General features: G+C 40.4%; 2 protein-coding genes across 2 annotated transcripts; both read right to left on the bottom strand.

Annotated features, from left to right (window-relative positions):
* Nucleotides 1-256: 256 nt before the first annotated feature.
* Nucleotides 257-12,235, bottom strand: tmem276b (transmembrane protein 276b). The gene is made up of 4 exons (XM_079555828.1): nt 11,479-12,235; nt 6,998-7,111; nt 3,766-3,903; nt 257-3,362 (listed from the first exon to the last, which is right to left on the bottom strand). The coding sequence occupies exons 1-4, from the start codon at nt 12,218-12,220 to the stop codon at nt 3,115-3,117; spliced, it is 1,242 nt and encodes a 413-aa protein (XP_079411954.1). The 5' UTR covers nt 12,221-12,235; the 3' UTR covers nt 257-3,114.
* A 696-nt stretch (nt 12,236-12,931) lies between these two features.
* Nucleotides 12,932-20,233, bottom strand: slc39a13 (solute carrier family 39 member 13). The gene is made up of 10 exons (XM_079555781.1): nt 19,974-20,233; nt 18,933-19,289; nt 18,703-18,810; nt 18,442-18,581; nt 17,276-17,389; nt 16,770-16,859; nt 14,683-14,733; nt 14,395-14,527; nt 14,207-14,306; nt 12,932-13,557 (listed from the first exon to the last, which is right to left on the bottom strand). Exons 2-10 carry the CDS (start codon nt 19,258-19,260, stop codon nt 13,485-13,487), a joined length of 1,137 nt encoding a protein of 378 aa, XP_079411907.1. The 5' UTR covers nt 19,261-19,289; nt 19,974-20,233; the 3' UTR covers nt 12,932-13,484.

The following is a 20,233-nucleotide window of genomic DNA, read 5'->3' as shown; positions in this document are numbered from 1 at the left end:
TATTTAAAATTCTTGATGAATAATTGAAATAACTTTATTTTTGTAAGTAATGTCATAGTGTGGGTCAATGTCCATAAACGTTATGTTCCCTTGATGCTTGCTTCAACAGCAACTTGATGTCTGTCCTCTAGGTGGCACTGTGGTCTCAGGGACTACAATCTAAGAGCCGTCAGTTTCATGTGGATCCTGGCAGTAATAGATAATGTATATATTTGAAATGCAACAACAATGTTCACACATGAAACATTACCAGTCCTTAATAATTAGATATTTTATTTCAATAAAATAAATTAATTAAAAATTGACACAGGTTTAAATATTCTGAAAGAAACTAATTGTAAAGAGGTCATGCAAGACTTCTGTTGTCCCCTGAATGTCTGCACTGGGCTGGGACAAAATAGAAAATAATTGTGCTACTAAAACAGGAGCCTCCTTGAATAGAGACATGTTTAGCAGTTTTATTTCACAATACATTTCTCAGATTCTCATCAGATACGGGAAGTTTTGTTTTTAGAACTGAATAATTAATAGAACAAAAACAGCTGACCATACTTTTTTAAGTCAGATTTTTACTGTGTGCTTCCGTTTTTGTCTTTAACCATGATATACCAATAAGGTTAATTTGCTCTCATGCATTGACTCTTCACTTTGAAACTGGGACATGAATATGTGCTGCCTTTTGTCAATAAAACTTTGTAGTTTCTGAAAAAATGTTTTGTTTTTTTTAAAACCAAAAATACACAAAAACACTGACCTGTGCATTTGTGCTTAAGTCTCAACAACACATTTTACTTGCACAATGTACTTTTACTTACAGATTACTGCTTAGAGTAATACTTCTATTACTGTTAATCAGTTTCAAGTGTGAACTTAAAACGTTATAAAAACCAAACACCAAACAGCATTGCATTATGTGAAATGTCGGACATCTGAAAAATACAGCAACTCCAACGTCCATGTGGTGACCATAGATATAAAACAATGTTATGTCTATGGCAGCTGTATTTTCATTCATGTCCATATTACTGGCATAATATCATCACACGAAGAGCATGAATTGACTGACCCTAAACGCACAAGATTACTTTAAACCTCTGTTTAACTCTTTTGTAAACATCACAATAGTGACATGCTCTGCTCCTTTTCCCTCTTAACCAGTGGCTTTTGAAACAACGTTTTTTGAAACACTACTCACACCCAGACTTCATTTTCACTGACCAAGCAAAGTGCAAAGATCCCAAAAGACACTGAAGATTTTATTTAAAACATGCCTTAGTTGTTCTCCTGATCTATAAGGAGCCTCCAGGTCAGTTTATAACTGTATAAAAACCTTTGATCAAATGTCCATTGAGTCATCTCCTGTCTGTTAAAGGCCCTGTACCTGAATTTTATTTTTGTTCTAGTAGTGGAATAAATGAGTTTGTCCGTCAGTATATTGTAAAAGTAGACATTTGCGGAAAACAAAACACATTTGTTTTCCATACATCTAATTTTAAAGCCTTTTGTTGATGGTGAACTAGCAGCTAGTTGGTTTTTCATTACCGCGATGGTATTGCTCCCTGAAAGTTGAGAAATGTGCTTCTAAGCTCATCTGGGATGTTAGAAATGTGTCAGGAATAAGCTAGGACTGAGTTTGGACCACAACTAACTTTAAATATTTTAAATATTACATGCTCCCTCTTTCATTGTTTGTGAACCAAAAAGAAAATAGGTATAGGGCCTTTAATGCCACTGCTCTTTCTCAAATCATGTTTTGTAATTGAGCGATTTCCTTCCATCAATTAAAAAATACATTATCTATCTACTGTAGGTTCATTCAGTTGTGCTTTGCAGTGTGCATCTGTAGTCTCCCTTATATCCATACATTATACAAGTCGCCAGAGTAAACACAAGACACTATAAAATTCTATTATAATAATTACTGGAAGGAGTCTTCCTTTTCCATTTTATTTTATGTCATTTTTTGTTTTGGCCCACCGTATTTTAGTGTTTTAAGTATTAGCTGATTTCTAATAAACATCAGGACACATGCTACAGGCTGAACCAACTAACTCTAAGAAAACCAATGGCATGAAGCACTTTTTTATCTGCTGAACAATACTGGCACTCCTCCCTTTGTCGTCTTTGGCCTCTGACACTGGGGTGGGGATTAGTGACTTTGTGCATGTAGAGGTTTGGATGTCACTTGTGCTTTTATTTTAGTGGGCACATCAACGCTTTATATTATTGTATTGTACTACGGTATATTTGAAGTTAATTGTTGCTTGAGTTCTGAGGTATTAACAGAGACTGTCCACCAGAGCAGAGCTGAGCACGAGCAGTTACATGTTTTGAGCTTAGTCTGATTGTGGCAGTAATGGCTCCGTCTGAGCAGTAGCTTTTCACTGATTGTGATTGAATGCCGTCTTCGCATTTGGTTCAGGGACATGGAGATTATTGGAGCCTAGACTCACACTTTTACGCTGTCGTAAATGTCTCTTCCCACAGCACACTCATACACACATTCTTACTTGAAAATCTACTCTACACAACACTGATGTGGTCTACATGGAGATGTGTCTGTACATACTGAAGCCTGTCCACTCCCAGTGCGCTTCTGCGACTGCAGACATTCACCCGGGGGCTTTGTTTCATATCAATGTATGCTACACTAAAGATAAGCCATGGCCAGTCATCGCCAGAGTATTTTTTCATTATGAACAGTAACACAGCACACAGCACTTGACTGAAAGAGGAATGCTGACAGAAAGCTTTGGCCTGCTGCTCGTCTCCTGTTCAGAGGATTTCTCCCCTGATCCTCCACTGGATAAGGGTGTGTGTATGCATATAGATGCATAATATGCTCCGTGTGTCTGTGTAAGTGGCATATGAAATACAGCACCATTTTGAGACATATTCTCTTCAGAGAACACTGCCAGTTACCATGTCCATTCCAGTCTTGTGCTCTGACAGCCATGTCCCAGTGGTGGGTTTCCTTCTCTGTCAGGCACACTGAACACTGAGGATGAGGATGAGGGCGGTGCGAGACGGTGATGAGACACAAACAGCTGCAGTTACACGTCACGGGTTCGAGGGTGTTGTTTGTGCGTTCAGTGGTCAGTCACTCCTGTCCTGTCACACGGTGCCGTTCTCCTGCCTTGGCTTATGGGTTGTTGTGCGGGCAGGCGTACTGAGGGAGGGGGCCAAGGTACACAGGAAGCCAGCCAGCAACGTGAGGCCTAGACCCCCCCAGGCACAAAACATGGACCAGCCATAGCCATGGCTAATGTCCTCAGGAAGGCCATATATGTAGCGGGGATAGCGCGACAATTCAAAGTTGATTCCTGCCACGCATGTGCAGAGGGAGATGATACAGCATGTTCCTGTGAGCAGACAGCAGTGATTCAGACAGCATCCGTATCATTAATTATGCATGTGCTGAGTGCAGATCGTGAGGCATATGAATAGCAGATACGGCCATTTCCACTGATGGGAAGCCCCCAATTAAAATGAATCACATATTGTATCATGATGTTCTGCATGTACTTGCATAAACGTAAGCCTGTGTTAAGTACATGTGAACATGTTTGTGCTTACCTGTTTATATGTGTAAAACCAGCAACAATTATGCAAAAAAGTCCATCAATAACACTTGAAGTTATATGATAAATGCAGTTTTAACAATATAACACAGCCTTATCACCTGAAGAAAACCTAGGTCCAAATTTAGGAGAACGCAAACATTTTGTAAGGATCTAGATATGTGTTTGTGTGATTTTGCTGTACCTCCCATGAGAAAGAGTAGCCCAGCTACATATTGCATGAGGTCATGCTGCTGGCAGCATCCCAGCACTCCAATGATCCAGCCGAACAGGATGATGGACACCGCCATGCCTACGAAGCCCGCGGTCATCCTCCTCAAGTCTGCAACAGAGCACAATGGTTCAGGTGAAGGGAAAAAACACCGTCTCAACTTGAGTATAAGGCTATAGAGACCTAATTACTAAGCAGCCACAGAGAGTTATTGTACTTGGGTCAAAATAAAGTGAACAAACCCACAAAAAACGAAAAAATATGTAAGTTACACAATCCATGGTGTACTTTTACAACTACTACACTCTCAACTTAAATGGGTAATCAATTTGGTTTCATATGACAGTCATGTCTGAACATTGAGAGTAACCCTGTATAACTTATTGATAATCTTTGATGACATAATCCAAGGTCAGAGTCCGGCACTGCGAGTATAGATGCCTGTCCACACTTCCCAACTGCCTAAAGGGGAGCATTGATCTGTGAAACATGGACTCAGATAACCCAGGCACAAGAAGCAGCAGACCCCTCAGAGGGATGACCTGAGAACCTTTGGTCTAGACTTCAAAATGTGGCTTGTAATTAGTAAGTTATCTGCTGATGAGGCTATTGGGATGCCCATAATAAGAAACATGAGTTCAACTGTGTCAAGATACACTCCTTGAGCCCTGTCAATCTAAGGCAGGGCAGCGGTGTTGGAACTTTAACAGTGGGAGGAAAAAGTGAGTACACCATTTGGAATTTCTTACATTTCTGCCTAAATTGGTCTGATCTTCATTCATTTCATTTCATTTTTTTTATTTGAGCATCTGAGCTCCATAAAGTTCTTCATAGGAGCAGAATTCAGCACAGTAATCAAGCAAAAGAAAGATAAATGCGTAGGTGAATAGCCAAATAGATAAATAAATAACGTGGATATGATGCTCAAAAGAAGTAGGCAGAAGCTTCAGCTTGTTAGAGCCTACCCCCTTTCGTACTTAAGAAATAGATACATTCATTAACTATGCACAAAGAAGATATGACATATAGTCATTTTATCATATTCCAGTGACTATACAATCATCAATATTTATGTTACAACATTCTGCTCTTCATTAAAATCACAAGTATGAGTAAACAGTGACTGCTTAAACTAATACCACCCAAACAATTACATGGTATCATATTATTATTGGCAATAACATGTACGGAATAAGTGAGTACACCCCCTGGCTAAGAGCTAATAAGACAAATTTCTGCAGACATTTAAAAGTCAGTTGTGAGCCAACCTGAAGTCCAATCACTGAAGTGTGGCTTAATGCTGCTCTTGCCACTGAAAAACACTCACTAGTTAAGAATTGTCTCTTGTTGAGAAGCATTGTCTGATGTGCACCATGCCTCGCCTGAGCTCTCTGAAGACCCATGATCAAGAATTGTTGATTTGTATAAAGCTGGAAATGGTTGCAGAACCACCTCTAAAAGTCTTGATGATCATAAATCCACGGTTAGAAAAATAGTCTATAAATGGAGACAGTTTGGCACCGTGGCTTCACTTCCAAGGAGTGGCCACCCTGTAAAGATGACTCCGAGGGCACAGCGCAGAATATTCAATGATTCCACTGCAGGGAGCCATGGTGTGGGAGATAACGTGCAATCGTCAATGTAAAAATTAATTCTCAAGTTTATTAAGATATTTTGCAGAAAAGCTTGAGGCCATCTGTCCAACAGCTGAAGCTCAAAAGAGGATGGAGCTACAACAAGACAATGACCCAAAGCACAAAAGTAAATCAACTTCAGGATGGTTTCAGGAGAATAAAATATACGTTCTGGAATAGCCCCAAGTCCTGACCTAAACCTGATTTAGATGCTGTGGCATGACCTCAAGAAAGTCATTCACACCAGACATCCCAGATCTTGCTGAACTACAACAGTTTTGTAAAGAGGAATGGTCCAGGATTCATCATGATTGTCTAATCAGCAACTATAGCAGCGGTTAGTGCTCTCGCTTCACAGCTAGAAGGTCCGGGTTCGATTCCCACCTGCACGGAGCCTTTCTGTGTGGAGTTTGCATGTTCTCCCCGTGTCTGCGTATGTTTCCTCCGGGCACTCCGGTTTCCCCTACCACTAAAAACATGCACAATAGGCCAGGATGAATGATGTGTGAGTGAATGTATGGTGGTGGTCAGAGGGTCCGTTGGCACAGACGTGTGTAGTCGCGAAAGCGCTTCTGTCAGTCTCCCCCAGGGGAAACTGAAGCTACAAACGTAGCTTTCCACCACCAAGTATGGAGTGAATGTACAATTGTCTCATGTAAAGCGCTTTGTGACCATGTCTGTGAAAGGCGCTATATAAATAAAGATCTTCTTCTTCTTCTTCTTCTATAGGAAACGTCTGGATAAAGTTATTGCTGCCAAGGAGGGTCAACCCGCTATTAAATCTAAGGGTGTGCTCACTTATTCCACGCTGTCCTGTGAATGTTATGCCCAATGTTATAAAAATATGATAGATGTGAATGTTTGGGTGGTATTAGTTTAAGCAGACACTGTTTACTTATTCTTGTGATTTTAACAAAGAATTTTTTTTTTTATTATTATTAACAAATCAGACCACATTTTATGAGCAATTTAGGCAGAACTACTCACTTTGTCCTCTCACTGTATCTTCAAGGGCCACATACTAAAACCTATTTGACCAGGGAGTCACTCACCGATGGAGAGGCGTTCCAGCTCAATATGAGACAAAATTGAATGTCCAATTTAACATTCCCTTTAACAACATGTTTTAACTCCTTTGGTTTGTTTGGTATGAATATGGGCTGAATAATTAATAAGTCTTGCATTGTGTAGGTTTTACTGGATCATTCAGACGCCAGCCAGGCTTGGAATCTTGAAGGTGAAGTTTCAAAACAAATGTTGAAGTTAAAAATGTAAATAGAAAACGTTTGCATTTGGCGTCTAAGTCATCATCCCTGATCTACAGTAAGTATCTGCTTCCTCCAGTGATGAGAGTAATATTTTCATCATATTATTTTGAGATCATCAAATGCCCTTCCTCAAGTAAACCTCTATGTGTATTTGCACCTTGGACGAGCCCTTCTGTAGCATATTAGAGCCAGACAGCTAAATCAAACTGAAAAACATATTCTTCTAGTATTCAGATGCTCACGGAGAAAACAGATTGAAAAAAATCATTCCTTTGGGTTTGAGCAGATGTGAAAAACACTCACGGAGCGCGTGCCACTCGTCCTGCCGTATGGTCTTGGTGATGTTGGTGGGTAAATTCCTCGGAAGGATGGACGAAGTGTAGTGATATTTGACTGGAGTACACCTCTGAATTATTCCTGAAAGAAAGATGGACAAACTGGTCATTCGAGCACAACAGTACAGTACAAAATATATTATAACCCACGATATGATGTTGGAAGATAATAGAAAATATCCTACGATACAATTATGCAAGAGGGTTGTGAATTTAGTAATGTAATAGTTACACCCCTAAAGGAGATACAGCGCAAGTACAGTAAGTACAGTAAGTTATATGTATTTCCCTCAAATATTAAGGGAGTCCTAAAATATACATTACTTGTTCATCGTTATTTTATGTTTTCCATTTTGAACTCATGTGAGTATATGTGCAGTATGTTAAACAAATAAAAGACTCATGTTTAAATTAAACGTGTACCTCAGATCCCCTTTACCTCAGATCACTTTAATTTAGAATAAACAGACAATAGTTATTAATGTGAGATCCCACACTTTATCAGTATGACAATATTGCATGAAATATCACATAAATCACAAAACCACTGCGCCCTTAAAACAAAACATTACTGATGCATTAGTTGCTTCTCTCTGATTTAACTGCGCATCACAAATTAGCAGTGTCTCTTTACCACTTGAAACTGAAACACAGACATTTCCTTTTAAAGAGATGCTGTCATAACACTGGGACATCAGCTATGATCATGTTTACAACAAATGAGCAGAAATCAACCAAATTCAGCTGCTACACAGACTATAGTTGAGAAAAGTGTCCCCATAGACACACAATAGCTTTTGTTGGTCTCTGATCACTGGTTTGTAAATGTTATGTCCGATGTCTTTCTCATTTATGTATTGTAAAATTCTGATTCACATTTGCTAAGCTCTTAAAATTGTTTACACATGCACAGCATTGGCTTCATAATTTACAGTGAGCACAAACTGTAGAGCAATGAATCTTGGCTTCCATTCAAATGTTGAGAATAACTTTTTTGTATCAAAAAAGTGTCTGAGCAGAGTCTAGATTAGGAAACCAGGTACATTTCATCATTTCATAGGTTAGAACTTGAAATATATGATCAGCTTTAAACAACTACTGCCACTGGGTTTGTGACACTTCTCCCACCTTGCTTTTGTTTGAGAGGCCGTAGGAGGAACAGACTGGTGGTCACATGTCTGGAGTCTGCCACTAGGCAGCTAAGACAGATGTAGCTCACCACTGAGACCTCTGTGAGTTTGAAAAGTGCTACAATTAAACTTATTTAGGACAATTTAAATAGTCTGGCTAATCAGACCCGCTTCCTTTCTGCACAAAAGACGACTTCTCTGTCATGGCATGTAAAAAATCTGCCATTGCATCTCACCTTTGAAAGAAAATTGTAGCCCAAGGCTTTCTGGTGTGGTGTGCTTACATGCATGAGTCCAATGTGTGTTCATTAACATGCAAATAAACTAAATAAATACAATTTGATTATTAAACTGAGTTATAAATATTTAAAACCTTATAAGTATAACACAGTGACAGTTCACAGAGTTTGCTCATACTTTAAGCTTAATGCTGCAACTCGGCATCTAGACTTAGATGAACAATACAGACACAGAGCCAGACAGAGCAATTTCTAAAGTGTTTCAAATAAGTATTATTAAGTGTTCTTTTCCTTCAGTGGTTATTTGCTTCTGGCAAGCTAATGCTCGCTTCCCTGACAACTTAGACTGAAACAGATTCATAATTTCCTCCAGAAGTTATTAAACATCCTCAGACAATTTATACATAATGTCTTGTCTGGTGATGTCAAGCACATCAGAATCTGCTTTGGTTATGTGCAGAGGTGTTAATGGTGCTGCCTCACAAAAATAATCTTTCCTAAATGAAATCTGCCACACTTTAACTCCCTCCCACCATCCACGCATGTTTAATGCTGAGTCTTACAGTTTTCTCAACTGAAATGACATTCACTGTGCCAAGTCACCAGCTGACTGACCTCACAGCTCAGAAACAGACTCCTTTGTCAAAGCGTTGAACACAATTTACACACATTTCCCCAAACTCTACTTTGTCAAAGCATTTGGTGCCTTTTCCGTTCTTTGAATACATGTTAATCACATCTCACTTAAAGCCAAAAGTGAACGCATCATCTGGGCTAATTCCCTGTTAATTTCATATTTTACAATATATTTCTTTGAATTCCCATAGCATTTGCAACCCTATGCAGTTGAGGGCTGGCCCATGGCAACATTTACAAAGATGTTTGTTGCAAATCCAAGCGTGGACGACTCTGTCACATTCCTGCTATAAAGATTTAGAAAGTAAGTAAATTTATTTCTGAAGCGCTTTTCACAGATAAAATCACAAAGTGCTGTACAAGAGAAGAGATAAAAACAAACAATATAAAAATGTAAACATGAGTAACATTAACTTTAGTTTTTTGGTTTCTTTTTGAAAGACACTAGGTAGAAACAAACAAAGCTGCATGATGCGTCTCTTATTGGGATGTTGTTGTTCCCAGGCGTGACAACATCCCAATAAGAGACGCATCATGCACGTCGGGAGACGCCTCTGACGAAGACGGAAGTAGTTCCTTGTCCGTCGAAACGCGTAAGGTATTTGAACAGCTTTGTTTGTTTCTACCTAGTGTCTTTCAAAAAGAAACCAAAAAACTAAAGTTTAATACTCAAGAAGACAAATAAAAGAATGAGTAACATTAAAGTGACACTAGTGAAAACCCATCAACCAAGAGCTTTCTTAAATAAACATGTCTTCAGATCCTTTTTAAAAGAGTCAAGAGTCGTCCAGAAGCAGAGACAGGGGCAGTCTCTTGGGTCTTATATTGAGTCTTGGGGACTATAAGCAGGTTCTGGCCAGGGGACTGAAGAGTGTGGCCAGAGGAGTACGGGCTCACAAAGGTCCAGGATGTACTGTGGGGCCTGACTGTTTAAGGCTCTGAAAGTCAGCACTTAATTCTTAAAATCAATCCTGAATTTTAAAGGGAGCCGATGGAGAGCCAACAAGACTGGAGTGATATGAGACCTTTGGGGGGCACCTGTTAAAAGTCTAGCAGAACACTTTGAGCAACAACAGTTTAAGGTTGCGTCTCAGAATACGAGCGGACGTCATGAAACAGAAAGCGCCCACAGAGAAAGCAAACGTTCTACCTCCTAACTTCCGGGTAGAAAAGAAAACAACTCAAATTTCATAACAAATGAGTGTTGCATTTTGTCAGAGGTAAAATATTTGCCTAAAGGTGAAGGTGTACAACAGCATGATATGGGCTCTTTAAAGGAAATGTGTGCTGTATCCGAAACATTATCCCTAAATTGAGAAACAAAAAATGCTATTGCTTTAGAGCGAATGAACTGAAGGTTTCCCTCTGTGAGTCGTGCAACTGCTGGCCCACCTAAGGCCCATAGTCGCTTGGCTTTGCTCGGTTTAACTGTGTCACCTTATGTGCATAACAGTAACGCCTTTACAAATGTTATGGCTGTGCACAGCAGAAAGTTGGAGAAAATTACCAAACTCACTGAAGTAAAGCCAAAGTTGTTATCCACTGAAAACAGACAGGTTCAATTTGATTTGATGTGTTGAATATAATACACTCCATCTAGATTAAGCTAAACGGAAAATGGTTTTCCAGATCAATGTCAAAGATGCAATATGACTGTTAGAGACAAATTATCTATAGCAATGTGTGGACAAAATTTGAAGACGCTGCACCAATGAAATGCACTTCATGTGTTCTTAATAAATGCATAGTAATTATATGATTGGAAATTGCATTGTGCTGTCGTTTAAAAACAACATTTAGACCAGGAAAACGTTACAAAGAGCCCATGCAATATCAGCCAATGTGCTAATTTGTCCGACACAGAGTGAGGCCTGTGCTGTGAAAAGAGCAGCTGCACTAGTTCTTGTCTGCGCTACTAAATATTCGAAGTATTCTGTGAAAGCCTTTTAGCCACCACTTCACTGTCATTCACATTGACAGGATATGGCTGGGAGCTGCCACAAAACATATGGAGGACACCAGCCATTATGTCACACTGTGTGGAGGGCTCCCAGCCTCACAGACAGGAGAGGGGGGTGAGAATATGCACTCAGGACCAAATCTGTTAAAAATGGGGATGATACAATCTGCAGGCTGTGTTTGTCTTGTGACCAGGATAATTATTAAGTAGTTCACCGAGATTGAGATATGTTGTTCATATGGTCAAAAAGAGGCAGGCAAATACAGGTAAAACGTGTGGGCACCTTCATCACAACTGGAATAGGGAACGAGCAGGGAGACTGTCTTAAAATGCCATTATAAAAACATACTGCTCGTGGTGCTAAACATCTGTTACAAGCCAGGTGAGCTTAAGCACATCAAGAGCTTCGTGTTTTGGAGCGGCCTGTATAGGTGAGCGCAGCACCATGGCCTGCTGTCTGGCTGCTAGCGCCAGGGCTGTTTACCTTTGTAGATAAGGTCTTCCGTCTCCAGGTCGAAGCCCTCCCGGTGACACTTCCTCCAAAGGCCCAGGATGGTGGAGTTGAACTGCCGGCTGCAGTGGGACTCCATGGCGGATGAGGCTGGCACAAAGTGGCGCTTAACCCTGCGGAGCGGAGCCACATCTGGGCCTCTGTCTTTCCTCTCCAGCGCGCTCTTTGGGGGCATCTTGAGGGGGAGGTTGGGGTTGGAGATGTAGATGTATCCCGGGTCGTATCGCTTGTTGGCATAGTTCTTACATCTCTCTCGGTGTCGCCTTGCGTCCGTCTCGTACCAGTAGTCGGTGCATATTGCCATGGCGAGCAACCCCAGCGCGCACACGGCCAAGAAGAGCCCCGCGCTGGTTAACATTTTCATAGCGGCCATCTTCCTCCTCCACTCGATGGAGAGCCCGAACAGTCGCAAGAAGCAGAAGCAGGTTTCGTCTCCGTGGCAGTGCTCGTGGTACCGCGTGAAATCAATCACGACGGCACTCACAGCCTGTCGCAGCTGCGGGCTGGAGACATGGTTGAGCCGAGCCAGCGTCGTCTTTTGTTGTGGTGAGCCTCTGGATGCTATGTTGTTGCCACCATCTGTTATGGTACAGGAGCAGAGCGCGCGAGGGGGAGGGGGAGGGGGGCCGGAGGATGCTGAGAGCAGGAATGTAGCGGCGCTGTCTCTCCTCCGGGATGCTGCGGGCCGAGGACCAGGCTGAGGGGGAGTGGTCATTTGTGAAGCCTCACTGCTCACTTCCAGACCACACGGCCAAACTATTAGACCATGTGTCGGGGGGGGGGGGACATTACTTTGACAGAGAAGGTATGTTGGAGAAGTTGGCCCCAATTAGCTAATGTATCAGCACAATCAGTGGATATTCACAGAAACAACACTTGTTTAGCACGGAGACATTAAGGCACGTGTGTGTGTTTAGATGTTTTTCACCGGTACCACAATAATTCTAACATGTTGTGTGTAATGTGACAGAACACAGCTTTCCAAATGGTGAAAGTTGATGCAGAGGTATGCACATAAATACTTACATTTTGAGAAACAATGGACGACACGTTAATGCTGATTTACAGACAACATTCCGGTCGTTATGGCAACAGAAATCTGCCCTGCCTTTTCCCCGGGACAGCCTCTGTGTAGCCTCTGGTCCCATGTGACACTCAAAACTGTTCAGATCAAACCCCTCCCCAGTGGAGAACAGGGCCCTGCCTCAGCACCTTTTACTGTCTAATCGATATCTCCGGGTGCTAATGACCACTAGTCCAGTAACAGTGTGCCTGTCCAGCTCATAACACAGCCTAAACAGTAAAGAATACAAAGTTATTGTTCGTGGACATCAAGATGAAACAGAATGACTTCACGCTGTGATGTGGTGTTCATTTATTTCAAGGTAAAGCGAATAAGGCAATGCTCACAACTACTTTATATCGTTATGGTGTGTTTTGGGAATATTTTTTTTTACAGAAATATACATCAAAGCAAAATATTATTTCTAGATTCTTCTTTACTATATCCAAACATGTTCATTCATTTATAAAAAGATACAATTATTGCTTAAGTAACTCTGCTAACTACAGACTGTATATCATACAGTTACTGTCAATGGGAACTGAAGACAGAAATGTGCTGTTTTTGGCACCTTTTGGTTGACGATAAAAACAGGCGATGCTCGTGTCCTTTTCAATAAATACAGCAGCTGCATGGAAATACAAACATTTACATTATAAATATCTCAAATAAAAAGTAAAAGGCCATTCGCAGGTGCAGTAACCAGAGTGACGTGCCGCTGCCTGTGATGTGCAAAACAGATTGTCAGTTTTTGGTAACAGCCGTTCATATAATTCCCTCGTTTTCAAAATTTGGCACATTTTTTCTTAGAGTCCATTAAGTTCATAAAGTGCCAACTTCAGTCATGTAACATTAATTGTGGAGTGTAGTATTTCTACATTGAATATAGGAAAGTAAGAAAGACGAGCTTGCAGGTTTATACAATGGCTGACAGAAGAGCCATCACAGCCACACCGGAGAATATGAGCAGGATCTGGAGCATTGATTGCCTGTAAAACGAGAAAAACGTACAATTAATCAAATTATTGGGTCTAAAATGCTCGTCAAGCCTTTGAATTAGACTCATATTTCAAATGGCCGTATTATGTGAAAACTTTCGAGTTTTTTTTCTTCTTTTTTTTCTACCTATGTACAATGTTGTTCCCTAATAAACAACATACAAAAAAACATTCATCTTCCATCTCAGCACATACAAAACACTAATATAAAATCTAATAGAGCTGATGTCCGACAGCAGCTACAGCTGCAGAGCCGGAGAAGCGTCAGACTTTGTTTTGATGGTGGAGCGAAGGGGAGGAGGGTCTTAAAGGGACAGGAGATTCTCAGTTCATGTTGAACTGGAAACTTCGGATTACATTTATTGCATTTTCTAGCTAGCAAAAAGGTAAGACACCCATCACTGTTCAAGATTTAGGAACACAGGTGACAGGCTATTTGCGTTTTTAAAAAGAGAGAAACATAAAAAGTCGTTCTTTGTTTTTGACATCTGAGAAAACCTGATCCATTTTTCACACAATAGCTAAAGGTACACGCCCAAAACAGCTCTGTCCACTTCGCCATCCTCATTTCATCTACACTTTAAGCCACTTTAATAGAGAGAAAATGTTTATTTAAAATCTATTTGCATAAACGTACAACCTTAAACTGGACTCCTGCAGCAGATCGGGAAGCACATTGACTAAAGCAATGTAGAGAAACCCTCCAGAAGTGAAAGGTAATATCCAGGAGGATGTGTCATCTGTAAACACAAAGGGAGATTTCGCGATTGTAACAGGTACCAAGGAGCTGAAAGTTTCCCGTTTCAATAACAAAAGTTTAAACTGTACCTGTTCCTTTCGGGGACTGTGTGCATAGGGCGACACACGCCCCCAAGATCCCGACCAGGGCTGTGGATAGCTGCATGCGTGCGGCACTCCAGCGATCAAATCCGGCGCGCAGCAAAATGGCAAAGTCTCCCACCTGCGGATCATGACATTTATTACAACACAGGACTAGACACACACAGCAGCTTATGTTTACACGGAGGTGAACGAGCTCAAACTTTTACTCAAACTATGTCAACACTAAAGCCAGAGGAGACCGCACAGTTATTAGAAAACATTTGTCTGGCTCACCTCATGAGGGATTTCATGAAGCAGGATGGCAAAGGTGGTGAGGAAGCCAACCTGTAAGAGGAGTCATCAAAATGAAAATGTATGCAAATCGGAAACAGAGTGAGCAGCACCCGTCAGTGTTGAACGGAGAGTGCATGAGGACAATCAACAACAGGCTATAAAAACTCTAAGTATTATTCATGCATTAACAACATATAAATAATCATGTGGAGATCAAAACATTAGCACTGTATGAAGCACCTCAGTCTAGCCTTTATTTGTGAGCTCATGTGTTGATAAGCCCGTCTGAAATAACGAGTTGGCGTTTGTCATTTAGTCTCACATTTTATATATAAAAAAAAAACCATAACAAAACCAAACAATAAACAAAGTAAACGGGGCCATATATGGACTACAGTTCCTACAAAATATGCAGTTGAATCCATGATAAATTCTTTCTGGAGTTATCAAGCATCTAAACCATAGAATTCACAGAAATGTCTTTAGCTATTGGAGCCTGTTCCTACAAACGTGCCCATTCTTTCCCATACAAATGAACAGGGAAGACAGGTGCAATACTAACGTATGGGGAGGTATGGTTTGTCCTTTTCATGGCATTTATATAATTTGTGTGATTTCTTTATCATTAACATCTTAGTGGCCACTGGATGTGTATCCAGCCCCACAAAAAGCAAAAACTGAAATTGATTAGCTCACTTTTATACGCTAATTGGTATCAGAAGTAAAATCTCAAATGGTGTTGCTGTACATTCATTAATGATTTCTAACGAGGCTTTGACCTCACCATCTGGATCGTTCATAATTTGCTATGATTGATGGCTAATGCTAAGGGCAATAGGAAAACTCTGAAAAGTCTCCTGGACTAGCCGTCTCCTTTTTATTTCTATGGTCTAAACCAGTGGTTCTCAACCTGGGGGCTGGGACCCCCAAGGGGGTCGCAAGACAAATTTGGGGGGTTGCCAGATCATGTAGATAAAATATACATATTTTTGCATTAGTATGTAATATAATATTTCATTGGAGCATGTGTGTGCTTTTTTACCAGAGTGCCATAATTTTCTTAATTTGATGAATTTTCTTTTAACCATTTGTTTTTTCTTTGTTTTTTTATGAATTGTGTAGGCTAATGTTCCCATTCCTCACGGTGTGACCTGGGCGGGGGGTTATAAAGGGGGTCGTGGCTCCAAAAGGTTGAGAACCACCACACCTATGTGGCTATTGTTGACAGTGTACCACCATGGTTACTGACCTTCGAGTGGCGTTGATAAAAATAAAACAGTCAAATGTTGAATCTACATGTTATTGGCGTTTACAGCATTTTATAGTGTTCTGTCATCATATACATACTTGAGGTTGTGTGAGCGAGTTTTTTCATTCATCTATATTCAGTCCATATTCTTTCAAATACAAGTAAGCATATAATTACACTGGTTTTAGAGTTGACAAGTCTAATATGTGAAAGTGTGTGTGGTGCTTCACTTGGAGCTGCTAAACATGAACGACTGGTGTGAGGTCTTGTACATTAGTTATAGACATGTGCGTAGATAACTTCCTCTCTGGCACGTGGACCCACGCTTCACGCTGCTCGCCTTATGTCTCTCCAGCTGGACTCTCTCCTTAGCCACACCACTAAAAAACAGTCATCTACCAAAGTAAGGCATTACTTTGCACTTTTTTCCCGATGACTGTTAGCGTATTTGAAAGGATTACATCTGAAAAGCTATAGAAAATGCATTCATTATTAGTCACATAGAAACTGATTTCCAATTATGAATGTGTTGTATCCAAGACTAAAAATAAAACTACAACTGGTCTACTTTATTCAGCCAAATGCTCAGAGTGTGCTGCCAAGCCATCACATGGGAGGTGTTGTGCACGTTTCAATCTTACACATGGCTGCACTGAGACTAAATTGCTTGTGTTGGTCTTTTGAAAAATGTACATGCAGGAGATCAAATAAATTACGACAAAATCCTGCCAACTGTAATTAATTCAGGTTCTTCAATACCTTCGCTCAGAAAGACAAGGCAAAGCAAGTCACACGCCAGATAAAAGTAATAATAATAAAGTACACGCAGTTTTCTTACCTTTTTGCTAACCAAGAAACTTCCGCCTACAGCCAGGCCATGAGTGAAGTTGTCTATGCAGTTTGCCAACAGGTTTAAATATCCACTTGTCTGGAAAAAATAAATAAATAAAAAGTTGCTTTTCTTTTTTGTGGGTGTAAGTTTTATTTAAAATTTTGCAAATAAAAAAGACGAAGCAATGCTTTACAAGTATGCAGTGTCAGTTGTGCAATAACAATGGCTCTCTATTGTTAAATCATTATGTAATTACGAGCTCTATTGCAAAAACTTCTTTCTGGATCATCAAAAAATGTTTTTTTTACTAGCATTACCCAATCAGGACAACTCAACATTTGTCAAACAAATCCAAATAATAATTGCGACAAAAATATGAACTGAAATAATCGGTGATTCTTGCAAATTATACAATAAAATCAGCCAAACTTGCATAACCAGCCCACACCAACAACAACGACACATGTTCCTTCACTGTGTTTTTTGTTAGATCTGAAACGTTCAGGATGTACCTTGATTTTCTCAGATGCTTCCTGCAGACTCTGTTGCTTGGAAGATTTCCATGACTCAGTGTGGTGCCCGTTTTGGAGTGACACTTCTGTCTTTCCACTGAAAACCGACTGCTTCTGTGAATAACAGAGGAAAAACAACTCTGAATATCTTTATGGCGCTTCAGGTCACAAGCTAACTTTGAGAAAAGTTGGCACTAAGTGCAAATTGTGAAGACAAGACAATGGTTTGTAAAACAGTAATGCACAATTTTGGACAAATACAACATTTTCAGAAGAGCAATGCCAAAATTGCAAAATTTGCAGTCTTGCTCTTATTCAAGATTCAGTTCACAGTTTATTTCAAACACATCCTGAAACATCTGATGAAAGACCAAAATATGAACTGAACTGAACTGAATTTATCTTGCAATCACAATGTATATATTCAGTGTGTAATCACAAGATTTACCACATTTTAAATTAATTTACTACAGTGTGGCACTAAGCCTCACATGTACGACTTGTTTTTAGATTATATAGAGTAAGTAGAATAGAGTAGGTAATATTGTTCGCTATATTTTTTTATGGAAGAAACCAAAAAAATGCTTAAGACTGAGATTACAATATACTGTAATATCAAAATATTGTCACTATTAATACAAAGCAATCCTGACATTTAGATAAATCAAAGCACATTTCAATGATGTTATTGGTATTGAATCAGTTCACAATATAGATTAAATAGTGAAGCACTGCATTGTTATCACATGGCCAAATGCATAAACAAATGGGAGACCAGTTTGCAATGATTAATTTCTGTCAATTGTATACTTTGGGTTCACATTATAACTTCTGCTGTGGACACTGAAATGGTCAAAGCAGCTGTTTCAAGAGACTAAAAATAGTGACACAGTGGAGAAGCTGAGTGATGGATTTCTCAGAGCAAGGAAGGAGCCGATTATAAAAATAACCAGTCCTTATTTTCAGACATGTAATCAAACCAAAATATAGACTTTAGACCAACATACTCTATGTAGAACAAATGTATAATCATTAATAATGGAAAGTGCCCTGGCTGTGATGCCTGGTGAAAGTGGAACTATGTCTGAACCTGTATTGACTTGTCAGTGTGCTTCAGCACTCAAGTGACCTCAGTTTAGAAAAAGACACACCACTCAAACACTTACAGAGTTGAAATTCAAATCAGATTGTGCTGTAGCACCATCGAGGCCGTCCTCATCTGGAAACATCTTCTCCAACAGTAAAAAGGCCAGCAAACCACCAATTACCCACAAACCCTGCGTTGTGTAGTGGTTTTGTTTACCAGCTACAGGAGCAGAGGAGAGATGTTATTACAACCAGTTTCATTACAAAAATGACATTTACAGAGAAGCAGCAAACGCAAAATCATGATTAAAATTTAATATAAAATGTGTTGAATTCGTTACCTGAGGAGCTGGCCAGCGCCCATGCCTCAGGCAGAAGGTGAAGAAAAACATCTCCAAGAAGACCACCAATGGCAAAACTCAAGAGTTGCTTCAGACGCTGAGATCCAGCTGTGAAGGGAAAGCACTTTTTTTTAAATAACTGTAAACATACATTACACATCTACTGTTAAGCCCTCCATAACAAAAAAGACAGTTAATAAGTCGTGTTGTTTAGGCTATTACATTTTTACCTTCAGTTTTGAGAGCTGCACCTGCCTCGATGGGAATGACAAGTAATGGAAAGATGCCACTGAGGCCCACAGCGATGGAGCCAAGCAGAGACAGGAGCAGGACAGGAACCTCCTCAGAGCTGAAAAGGTCCAGTGCAGCCTGCAGCCAGTCCATGAGGCTGGAACTCGGGCCTGTGGCAGTAGCTGTGGCTTGAGCCATCTCTGTTTGGATCATTCTCTGACTGCTGGATGCGCCCCGGGACGTCACCATCAACAACAACACTGGGACCAGCACCACAGCCAGGGCCCAGCTGGGCTTACTACTGCTTCTGTCTTTCATCCAGCCCATGGTCCAAAATGCAAGAGTATCCAGCAATGCTGCATGGAAAATATACAGACAGGCAAAGCTCTTCAAGTCGTGCACTCAGTATTTCCTCTTGTTATTACACCATAATAACACCATAATTGCTCCAGATATTCCTGACAGTATGATTGATATGATATGACCATGCAATAAAACAACACTGTGGTGTCATTCAACTATGACAGAAGTTGCTCTATCCAGACAGATCTAGAGAAAACTTTCAAATTTAGTCTCACAACCTCCTCATGAACTCGTGTCTAGTTTAGGATAAAATTTGTCGGAAATATTGGGTACATTTTGTCCATAAGGTCTGGCAAAATACGGTTCGATTACTATCAAAATACTTTAGTTTAGAACAATTTCTGAATAAAATAAAACTTCTCTGTCCAGCAGTGAGCAACTTTTTCCCAAATAAGCAAGCAAGTAACTCAAACTCAAGCAACTAAAACATAATGTTATTAACAATCGAGAGTTAAAAGCACATTTTAATGACATTACGGAGAAGCTGCTACATTTACCTAAAGTTAGCCACCGTTAGCCCCCGGTGCACGTAGGCACGCACGGCTAGCGTTAGCAGCACGTAAACACTGCAGATTGAAGCTAATGCTCACTAGACTAAACATTTTGATGCTAACCTAAGAGCTGCACAAACGGAACAAAACATTAAAACGGGAATGTCAACTAAAACATATAAATACCATGTGTTTCCGACTGTCCCTGCACCAGTGTGTCCCTGCCATCCAGGCCGATGATGAAACGAGGCTTGGCGGCTGAGTTTGAGCTGGATCCCAGCTGCCCAGGCTAACGCAGGAATCACAGCTGCAGACTGGGCTTTCCCAAACAGCCACGTATCAGGATCATGGAGGAAAACAGAGAGCGAGCCCGGCCCACAAACGCCCCAGGCAGGACTTTCTAGAAAAGATGCAGGCAGACTACACAGAGACAGACTCATGATACG

This window comes from Gobius niger (assembly GCF_951799975.1).
Source record: "Gobius niger genome assembly, chromosome: 4".
Lineage (NCBI taxonomy): Eukaryota > Metazoa > Chordata > Actinopteri > Gobiiformes > Gobiidae > Gobius > Gobius niger.
Note: the sequence above shows the minus strand (reverse complement) of the source record. Positions and strands in the feature narration are given on the sequence as shown.

Coding starts and splice junctions, on each gene's coding strand:
- tmem276b (XM_079555828.1), bottom strand. CDS start 12,220: ATGACCACTCCCCCTCAGCCTGGTCCTCGGCCCGCAGCATCCCGGAGG. Junction 3,904..6,997: donor GGACGAGTGGCACGCGCTCC/GTGAGTGTTTTT, acceptor GCTCTGTTGCAG/ACTTGAGGAGGATGACCGCG. Junction 3,363..3,765: donor GCTACTCTTTCTCATGGGAG/GTACAGCAAAAT, acceptor GTCTGCTCACAG/GAACATGCTGTATCATCTCC.
- slc39a13 (XM_079555781.1), bottom strand. CDS start 19,260: ATGGGCTGGATGAAAGACAGAAGCAGTAGTAAGCCCAGCTGGGCCCTG. Junction 18,582..18,702: donor GGCGCTGGCCAGCTCCTCAG/GTAACGAATTCA, acceptor CTGCTCCTGTAG/CTGGTAAACAAAACCACTAC. Junction 14,734..16,769: donor GTTTCTTGGTTAGCAAAAAG/GTAAGAAAACTG, acceptor CTCCTCTTACAG/GTTGGCTTCCTCACCACCTT.